At 41.0% G+C, this 10,835-nt stretch overlaps 1 protein-coding gene across 1 annotated transcript; it reads right to left on the bottom strand.

Annotated features, from left to right (window-relative positions):
• Positions 1-2,025: 2,025 nt before the first annotated feature.
• CUNH17orf75 (chromosome unknown C17orf75 homolog) lies at positions 2,026-10,814 on the bottom strand. Its single transcript, XM_019542412.1, has 10 exons — positions 10,649-10,814; positions 10,152-10,232; positions 9,056-9,181; positions 7,123-7,263; positions 6,820-6,877; positions 5,668-5,787; positions 5,097-5,161; positions 4,848-4,984; positions 3,927-4,030; positions 2,026-3,513 (listed from the first exon to the last, which is right to left on the bottom strand). Exons 1-10 carry the CDS (start codon positions 10,771-10,773, stop codon positions 3,304-3,306), a joined length of 1,167 nt encoding a protein of 388 aa, XP_019397957.1. The 5' UTR covers positions 10,774-10,814; the 3' UTR covers positions 2,026-3,303.
• Positions 10,815-10,835: the final 21 nt, after the last annotated feature.

Raw genomic sequence — 10,835 nt, 5'->3', positions numbered from 1 at the left:
TAAGTAAGTATTACTATTAATTTTAAATGTTCAATGCTTTGTTATTTGTTGGTAGAAAACCATACATGCATATACCATTTGAAATAATTGTACATGGGGCAGCCAAAGAGGAGAAGTTTTTGAGTTCTTTCAACATATCTATGGCAGAACCATAGAAAAAACCCAGGAGGTCGGACTCCCAGTTCTCTACACTAATCCCTTGATCGTAACATAATTTACATCACTGTAGCACCCAGTTTCCTGCTGCGTAATACATCTAGCCTGTAAGCACTGGGAAAGGAAATACTGAATGACTTTGTGCTAGCTTCCTTTTGTAATGGAAGGACAATCTCACTCTTAAAACACCCTGTTTATTCCTAATTCTGCATTGGGTATGTGGAGGATGTAAGGGTGTCTTACACCTTATTTGCTCCAAGAAGTTTCAATTGGACCCATAAAATTCCAGTAAAAGTCTTGCAAACCCAATTTCTATCCATGCCAGTTCCATACATGGATGTTAATTTTTATATATGTTGCTACAGTATTTAACTACTGAAAAATCATTCACTATGAATGCCTGATCACTCCTTAAAAAATACAATGTAACCGTTTTCTCCTGCATTATTTTGTATTTCATTTCTATTTCTTTTAAAATAGCATTTAGAAAGTGAAAATGCTAAGGGTTACTAGCCCCACTGACAAATGCCCTGTTTGCAGGTATTATATGGTGGTTTTATTTGTGCATCTGAATGGCTTAAGTCACAATAGAGCTGCTAAAAACAAAAACACCCTGAAATGGAGCAAGGCTAAGGAGGAAGAGGATTTTTCAAAGTGCTGGTCAACCATGGAGCAATTCAGAAAGAAACAGGTCAAAGTAGGAACAGACACAAAAATCTACCTTATGTGCTACATCTGATACTTTCAGGCTGGAGCCCAGCACAAAGAGAACTACTTGCATAGCTCCCTATGAGATACCAATGTAATAGGACTCAAGTTGATGGGAAGCATGCGCTCAGGGAGGAAAGGCCTAACCAAGCTGCAGATCTCTCTCTAAGGCAGTGGTTCTCAAGCAGGGTGCCAAGACAGCCCAGGGTACCTTTAGCTTCTTTCAATTATTAGTCTCTAAGAGAAAGACCTGCCACACAAGGAAGCAGTTGAGGATGAAGTCCTGCTCAGCCAGCAAAGTACAGGTATTTGGGGCCTGAGGCAACAAAAGGAAGTTAAAGAGAAGATTTCCTAGGCATAGTAGTAACTCTACCTTGAAGGAGGGCCTTCTGTTTCACTTGTATTTACTGTTCGAATAGGGAATGCTGAATATAAAGTGCTCTCATACAATTCTTCTCATCCAGGATACTGATCTTTGATTGGAGAGGGACGTTCTTCACCACTGCCACATCAGAGTGGAACGGGTGGCTGGAGCCAGAAAACTACCCTGGCTTTGGGATGCTGCTATGCAATGCCTTAAGACATGGCACTCAGGACCCTTCTGGAGTTCCAAGCCCAGCTCTTCACCCAGTCCTGGAAGAGGAACAGGAGGTCATTTCCAACTTGATTTCTCACTCCAACACTACATTCGTCCCCTAGCAACTAAAAGATTCTTGCTCTGAAAATCAGTATCTTATATCACGCATTAGAAACAACTCTCCGTTCTTCAGGATGATCATTCATTTCTTAGCATGGAAAGCTTCCCTGTGTCTCTACCTGGCAAAGCACTGAGGACTGGTCTGCCAAATTAGTTAAAAATTTATAGAAGTGACAAAAAGCAAGCCAGGTTATCGAATGCTGCTGGTGTTGCTTTACTGATTGATGAATAAAACATTTTGTGGGAAAACATTATTAGTCCTCAGCAAGCCTGCACTCAGCCTATACTGTGACGTGGTAACATTTTACCTTGTTTTCTCTTTCTACCGTGCACAGCACCCATCAAGACAATGGTGTTACAGGGGTAAGTCTTTCAAGTACTGCTGGGAGAGTAAGATGCTCTAGTAACTTCTGCTGAGTCATTTGTCACTGACAATTCTTGGATTAAAGAATAAAACACAATGCTACAGCAGCAGTTTTATTTTATTGAAAATGTTGCTTAAAGGAAATTAAGTACCTTTAATGTGATGCAGACTATTCTCAAACCAAACAACAATCACACTTAACATTCTAGTAACACTATTACACAAAGAGTTAGTGTTGGAGACTTAACGGACGGAACAGGGCATGGACAAATGATCAAACTGGACCAAGTAAGTGCCCCAGTTCAGATTTCAACTGCCACAGGAAAGACAGTTAACATGCATCAGCTGCACCCTCCCCCAACCCCCAACTTGCCTTTTGATCATCTGTCTATATCCTGACCATCAAGTTAGGACAATAAAATACATCATGCTCTGAAGGCTGCACTCCCTACTTAGACAAACTGAAATCAATAGGAGTACATTAGGATGCATAAATAGTCTTTTCCTATATAATGCTTAGAAAGGTCTTAGTTTTGGCTCATGTTGTATCAAAGTGGTGTAGATATTTTTCAGACTCTGCTATCTGTGGTTTAGAAAATGTATTTACATGAAGTGTAGAAGAATTCACCAGTCAAGTGCAATGACGCATTTTCAAACAGAACACTGATCTAGGAACTTGGCTTTATTTAACTTATGAAAAAGTCCTCAAAAAGATTCAAGTTATGCCTATAACATCTTCAGGCCCAATTCACCACTACAACCAACCGTTCAAGACCACGAGAATTTAAACACTTAGTTCAGTCTTAGGACAAATCTGCAAGCATAATCAAATTGTTAAACTAGTAAGAAGCACAGCCTTTCTTCATTTTTTAAGGACATGAAAACAAGAGCCTAAGCCTATAAGTTCAATTAATTTACTATACAATTCCTCCAAATGTTTGTAGTTCTTTACACAAATGATTTCTAAATCTGATTCCAGTGCTAAGTCATGATTATTTTTACTACTGCTACATTCAAGCTTTTTTAAAGGCCTAAGCACAGTTGGTTGTGCAAATGACTTTTTCTTTTCTTTTTTAAATAGCATTTCATATGAAAAAAACACACACATGCGTGCAGTGTATGGTCCCCTCCAGAGTAAGATAAGGCAGGTGTTAAAAATGACTGATTACCTTTACACAATATTCAAAACTTAAAACAAATATCATACTGCTTTTTCTTAAAAGAAGAAATGTAAACAGACCCACATATGAAGTAAGTTTGAAATGACTGACAGCTTTCAGGTATCATTTAAGTTTATGTACCAGCTAATCTTAGCTCCAAAGGAAGAAATTAATTATTTATACAGATAGTGCAAAATGAACACAGAAACTAAAATGTTTTAGGCTACTACTGTTTCCCTCATGAATTCCTCAAGGACAGTTACTACATTTTTGGCTTCTGGCATTTCTGCATGCTCTACTTTAACAATTTTCAGAAGGACGTCTCCACTGCCACAGTTCTTCAGGAACATGTAACACTTAAACAAGGCATAATGGTTCATTTCTGCCTGGCGGATAAACCTCTTCAGGTTGTTAATGTCTTGTATAGCCTAGAAAAAAGACAGTAATAGAGAACGGTCTTAAATCAGCTTCCTTGTAGGGAAAGCAACTAATCCATCCTTTGGAAAAGTTAAAGGGGTTGTAGTAAGAATTTCATACTGTAATTTAGAAGAGTAAATATATCATTGGTTATAATTCTTGATTGGAGTTACTACTGTAATTTAAAAAAAAAAGATAAGTTTGACTGCTTTAAGAAAAAGAAAAAAGTCTGCATCAAATCTGTGTGCAAGTCCCCTTTGGAGAGTGTAATATTCTTGTTAACTCCAAATACTGTAGGAACAGCTATGCAGGTGCCACCTTAAAATTAAACTTCATAGTTAAGTGCTTTTCTTTAATGCAAAAGCAAATATGCTGTTGCTAAGTAACAGTGCAGTCTCAAACTTCTACAAGTGTCAACAGTTACCTTCAGTTTAAAGTTCTCTAGTATTTGCCATAAGAGAAATGGATTTCCACCTTCAGGACCATTTATAAAAGCCTGCATCCAGTCTTCACAGAATTTATTGCTTCCTGTTGAGGAAAAGAAGGAAGAAGGGAAAATATATACGAGCACTGCATAATGACTATGTACTTGACCCCTCACAAATGTAACATCCCAGCGACTGTTCTTGCTGTATAGCATGTATTATATAAACAAACAATATGAAAAAGTATTATTTTTCAGTTTCTTTACAGCATCTATTCCATAGCTCCAGTTATATTGTTTTGATACTAAATGATATTTAAAATATACAAACAAAATAAAAAACGCAACACAATCCAAATGAAATGCTTGCTGCAAATAAGAACTATTGAACCATCTACATCACTTTTTGCAAAACTGATCACAAGTTAGATGAAAAAATGTGTTTTGCAGCTTAGTCTGAAGTTAACCAATATCAGTCTTGATGGACCTTAAGACTGAGCACATTCCAGACCCAGAGGGGGTAGACAGACATAACACTTGAACTGGTCCAGGTCACTAATTGGGAACCAGTTCACAATTGGCCCTGGACAGAAGTGTTCACACCTACTCTGTTTCTTTAAGTAAAACCCATCACCTTTTAGGGACTGCACTGCTGCCAAAATGCAACTGGGGGTGGTAGAGTTTTCAGACCACCATGCCTTCCACGAAGGAGTGGAGGGGTTGCCAGGTATCCCAACAGGCTGCTTGTGGTTTCCAAGAGACTGCCTCCTCTGGGGAATACTCTCCCCAACCCCATCCAGACCTCCACAGCTTTTCAACCCCCTCCTTGAAAGCTGCACTGCTGATTTTATCTCCCTGCTAGAGACCCTGCACTTCAGGGTGCCAGGCTCATTTGGGGTGAAGCTGGAACCATAATCTCACCTGCATTATGGAACTGAAGCTGTGGTCCACTAAAGTCTATCACCACCAACTTGTGCTGTTCCTCTGTCATAGCGATACACAAGGAGGTCATCGTGCTTTCCTGAACAAGACCTTGGAGACTAGCAGCACTCAGAAACCTGATGTATAAAATTCTTGTTAGCTGCTTGTTTCTACATGCCACCTGAACAGCAAGGCCAGGAAAAGGCTGTGCCATTCATTATGGGCTGTATTGTCTCAGACATTTTGTACCTGTTAATATCTTTCTTTGTTCTTTCATCTGAATCCTTAACTTCAACAGGCATGTAACTCAAAGCCTTTAGGAAAAAAAAAAAAGATATAATTTGATTGCAGTTGGCTATTGTTGCTTGAGGATAACGACTTTGTTATTGCTACTGTTAACTAGGAGAGCATCAGTTCCTTTGCTTGCATCTTTCTCTTATTCAGTGCTTAGCTATAGATGACTAATCTGATATTTTTGTTTCTGGCATCCTTCTGCAGTGAACTGTATGAGCCACATAGCTGCTCATGTCCTGTTCCGTCTTAGCCAAATGGAATTTTTATTGCTTATCTCATTCTAATTACCAGTTGAACAATACAAAGCAATTTAAAAATGAGTTGGCTCTAAAAAATAATTTTAAAATGTCATTCACCTCTAATTGATGGATAATATAGCTGGCACCATCTTAGAGATACAGTGGAAAGAAAATGCACTGAATAAGGAGTGGGAGGGGGGCATTTTGAAAACCAAATGCAAGAAACATTTAAAGCAAAATAATGTGGCTAGAAAGCACTCAGACAGTCTGGTTTGCTGCATACTTACAGTATGTAACAAAAAGGCAAGTTTCTCCTGGAAGAGCTGTACTACCCTCTGTATGGGGCACACACAATCCTCAAACCAGCTTCTCAGGTAGGGTGTTACACATGTCTCCAGGTTACTTTGCTGTAGGCAATTGAAACATTAAAACTATGAATTTGAGTCCTGTAGGAAAAAAAAAAGTGTTCTACTCGCCTATTAAAACAATATAGTTATTTTATTAGGCCAACTTAAGTAGTTGGAAACATTTTTCTTAGCAAGCTTTCAAGTTTTTAAGCCTGAAAGCTTGCCAACAAATTTTTCCAGCTACTTAAGTTGGTCTAAAGAAGATATCAGATTCACCCAAAGAATCTTGTCTGCCTACATCCTTAGACCAACATGGCTACAACCTGCACCCCTGTAACTATGCAGTTTGGAAGCTAAAATTTTCCAATTTCAAACAAGAAAGGGCTAAAATCATTAGTTTGGCGTTATCCACCTTATTGATGTAAAACACTAGCTCTGTAAGCTTTTATATGTGAAAGAAAACATATTTATAATGTTTGATGAAATGTATTGGATAGACAGCATAACACAGAGAACAGTGCAGGAGTTTGAGAGTAAGGGTTCTACCTAATTTTTTTAAACTTTGTTACAAGGAGAAAAATAATCATCATTGTTGCTTACATAACAATCAAGGGACTTGAGTGGTTGCTACTAAATCTTCCCATATGTAATCATAATTTCCTAAAGGAATCTAGTCAATTTACTCATACTTGGGCGCACCTGTACAAGACACTGTAATGTGCAGTAGACTATTCTACTGCGCATTAGTGCATCACAGCAAAAACCATGCTAATGCACAATAGAATTAATCTACTGAGCATTAAGTGTCACAAAAAAAGTGTTCACTTTTGCTACTGCACATCAGAACAGGCTAATGTGCCTTTATGTAGTACCTCATATGAGAGCTACTAAACTTAATGAGCAGTAGCAAAGGTGCAGACATGCCCCTTCTCTCTTAATTGGCCTGCAACTGCTATGCATGACCCCATGGCTATAACAATTTCTATTGTTTTGGTTTAACTTATGCAGTTAATACCTCTGTATGCTTAGCCTATGTCACTGGATAGACATGTCATCCTAGCCATTAAAATGAAAAGATCAGTTAGATCTTACCTCTGCATCAAGGTTAATCTTCAGGTCTTGCACATACTTGTCCAACTCAAGTCTGAAAGTATCTTCTTAAGGAAATAAGATATGTTAACTAAGATTTGTGCTTTGCCCTTTCAGTACACAGTCATTAATCATATTCTCAGTTACACTCTGGCAGTTGAAAGGAGACCAGTAGTCTGAAGGAATTCAAGAAGGTGACAGGAGAGGTGGGAAAGGCTTCAAGGTTAGTAGGAGCAAACTTGCTACTTGCCATTTTCACACTCTCTTCCCCCCCCAGCAAATAAGGAGAGGTTAAGGAAAGGATATAGTTCAAGGCCCTTCTCTGAGCCTCCTAAGAAACAAATCACATACTCAGGGGAGCTGATGTTTGATTCCAATGTTGCTGCTTCTAGCAGGTTTTCTTGTTGGAGAAGGCAGTAATAACAACCAACTTTGACTTCAGGTATACTAGAGGTAAAGGAAAAAAAACTTGAATCTGTTGCATGGAAAGGTATCAAATAACTGCTTTAAAAAAAGAAAGTCTTATCCTACATCTCATACAGTAAGATAACCTGCCACTGACCACAGGTGATAGCTTGATACTACTCAAATCACTGGTGAGATCCCGGCTGCACTGACTTACACTGACTAATACTTAATGCTCAGTAGACTAATCCTACTGCGCATTAGCGCATTAGCATGGCTTTTGCCGTGATGTGCTAATGCACAGTAGAATAGTAAACTACATAGTTGGAAAAATTGTTCTTTGCAAGCTTTCATGTACAAACACCCTTCTTCGGGCACAGGGAGAGAAGGGTGTTTGTACTTGAAAGCTTACAAAGAACAATTTTTTCCAACTATTTAGTTTGTCAAATAGCAGATGTCACATTTACCCAAAGAACCTTGCCTGCCTAGGTCTTTAGACCAACATGGCCACAACCAACAACCCTGACTTATACTGAACCTTGGGTAAGTTTTGGCCCTTTGTGAATCATCAGACAACGATTTAAGAATCAACTTTAGAAGCTATACAGGTTTTTTAGCTTAATCAGTACAGTTTTAGTGATGTACTGATTCTGTACACTATCCCTCCTTCCTTCAAAGGCCTCTGTCCTGACCTTAAATTTTTTTCTCTCCTGCTGCTACATGTGTCAAGAATTTTTTCAGTAACTCTCAGAAGCATTGGGTGTTGGCTGCAGCCAAGGCTGGATATTTTGACCAGCATACGCCAATGCTCCCAATGGGATTTAAACCCAGACAGTCCTGCCTAGAGGGCCTTGCCCCTCTGCTCAGGGTCAGATTTGGGGTCAGGAAGGAATTTTACCAATCAGACCATAAGGTATGGACTGTAGGGGGGTGGGTTTGCCTTCCTCTGTTGGGGAGGCATGGCCCTCTTTCTTTGATCTAGCAAGCATATTTAACAACCTTTGCAGCAGCAGGACGCTGGTTGCCATGGTCCCTCTACTTTACCTGTGGCAAGTTAGGGTGTTATACCTTGTGGTTGTATCAGTTCACTGTATAGTTTTGATAACTACTTCTGCTTGACTTTACATGAGAAAAGCTGTGTTCTATACAAGTATAGCAACACCACCCACTGCAGGCAAAATGAGTGATATATTGGCAAAACTGCATATTCCTCAATACAACAGGGCTTATAGTAGCAGCCTGTGCCAGGACAGGGATGACACTTCTTCACACCCCTGACTGACACAGGTATGTTGACAGAAATCCATGGTATAGACACGACTTGAAGTACAGCTCAGGGATAAATAGAAGCTATGCCTGTTCTAGTTATGTATTCTTTAAAATAAAATTACTTTTTTCACAAGATTCAAAAGAAAAACTGAATGTAGGCACAAAAGCCATCAGCAAAGGGGCAATGGCTAGACACAGTACACAGCTGCATACATACAATTAACTTAAAGAAGCAATTACCTGCCTGTACCATTGCACATAAAATATTTTGAGCTCTTTCCCTTGTTGTTATATGCCCAGGAGGTATGATCACTGATCACAACAAAACCAATACTTTATTTAAAAACAAAAGTTTATATTATTTTGCACTGCCACCTAAAGGAAACAGCAGCAAGTGCCATTACTACTGAACTGTTAAGCAGAGAAAATTTTGAGTTGTAGTGATCAGGCTTAAACCAGCTACAATCAGGATTATACATAAACATAGCAGCAAACCTGAGGGCATTTCTTATAGCTTCTAACATTTATCAAAAATTTAAAAAAACATGTTATACTATACTCTTACCTCAGCTCCACAGATGCAACATTGCCCAATCCTTCAAAAAGTGCTCCTTTAGTAAGGCGCTTGGCAACAAAACTGCGCAACTCTGTCTCTGCCTCAGTTGGCAAGTTAGTATCCACCAAGGAGAGGCTTGAAAACAAGACAAGATTCATAATCAAAGCTTTAGTCGCATAACTAGGCATGTAAGCACCCAGCCTGCAGGCATCACATGCTCACAGCAGGGAAACCAAAAGATCTCTTTCAGGTCTACTACTAACTCACTCATGGCGTTTTACATCATCAAGGATCACACGAAGAAGCACTGTGATGAAGCATGGCCTGCCTGCTCAGCTTACTGTGCACCCCAGAAGAAACATAAGGTCGCCACCTTAACGCAGCACTGGGCTCATATGCCTCAGGCGTGCTTAGTGATGCTTGCCCAGTGCTACAGTATGGTTGTGCACGATTGGGATGTGTAGCATGAGCAGAGTTGGGCTCTCTGTGCTTCACTGTGGTGCTCCCAGTCTTTAGCAGTGATAACATGACCTCTAAGACCTGTGGCAACTCAGAAATGTCCCATAGCTGTTGCGTTCTAAAGTTTTCTAGTTTGAGTGCTAATACCAACTGACAGATCCCTCCACAGCCTTCATTAAGTCACTTAACCTTGTGCGTCTGCAATTTTCCCGCTTGCAAAATAAGAATAAGGTCTATTTCACAAGGCTAGCTGTCTGCTCAAATTAGATTAAATTAACCAAAATGAGCTTATATCTATTTAAAGACTTAAAACGAGATCTAAATGCCGAGTAATAGTATTATAAAACAGAAACATTGAGAATAAAAAACTACAGTCATATACCAGTGCAGAAACACTCTCCTGTTAGGGAACTCTGGTGTGCGCGTGTCCATGATCACGCTAGTATTTAAGGAGAAAACCTACCTAAAAAAAAGCGGCCGAGTGAATTCAGTACGGCTTGAACGTAATGGTGTAGTTGTGGCCTGCTGCACTGTCCACCCCACAGCTCTGAGCGTTTGCTCAAGTACTACGGCATCAGATGCTCCAAACGAGCGTGGGAACAGAAAGCAGCAGGTGCTTAAAGTGGCTCCGCAAGGTTCGTTTTACCTGAAGTCTTCAGCAGCCGGAGTTTCTGCCGCCGCACCGCTCGGACTCCCATCTGCGCGTTCAGCCCCTTGTTGCGACGACCTGAAAACGGAGCCACGTCATGACTGACAGTTAACACCTGCACGAATTTTACTGTGGAAGCAAAGCACGACCAGAGAGATAATGGGGCCGGGAGAGAAGGTGGCTCCTGAAGGCATTTTGGAGAAAGCCAGGGACATCAGGACACGGAGGGCTTCTCTCAAGCCTTCCCCGGAGGGACGTAATAGCAAGGACATTAGTAACACCAGGCATAGGCACCCACTTTTATTTTTTGCTGGGGGGGGTAAGATGATAGACATGTGGAAAGTTTTACACCTTTCCAGAGACAGCCTCTTCCTGGAAGGGGGGGGTTGCCTTCAGCCCCCATGGGAGGAGGCCTCTGTCTGTCTTGGGAGGCACCAGCCCAGGTCTGGCAGGGGCAGGGGCGCTGCCACCAACCTGGTGCCCGGCCCGCTCACCTGTAGCCCTGGTAGTCGTACAGGCAGTAGTAGCTGGAGCTGCAGCGCTCGGGCCGCCGCTCCTCCTCGCTGCTCTCCAGCTCCCGCTCGTCGCCCTCCACCGACTCCTGCAGCGCCGGCAGCATCGTCACGGCGCGGCGCGGCGCGGCCCTGGTGCAGCGCCCAAACCGGCCGCGCGGTCCGTCGC

This window comes from Crocodylus porosus, unplaced genomic scaffold (assembly GCF_001723895.1).
Source record: "Crocodylus porosus isolate Cpor-Errol unplaced genomic scaffold, CroPor_comp1, whole genome shotgun sequence".
Classification (NCBI taxonomy): domain Eukaryota; kingdom Metazoa; phylum Chordata; order Crocodylia; family Crocodylidae; genus Crocodylus; species Crocodylus porosus.
Note: the sequence above shows the minus strand (reverse complement) of the source record. Positions and strands in the feature narration are given on the sequence as shown.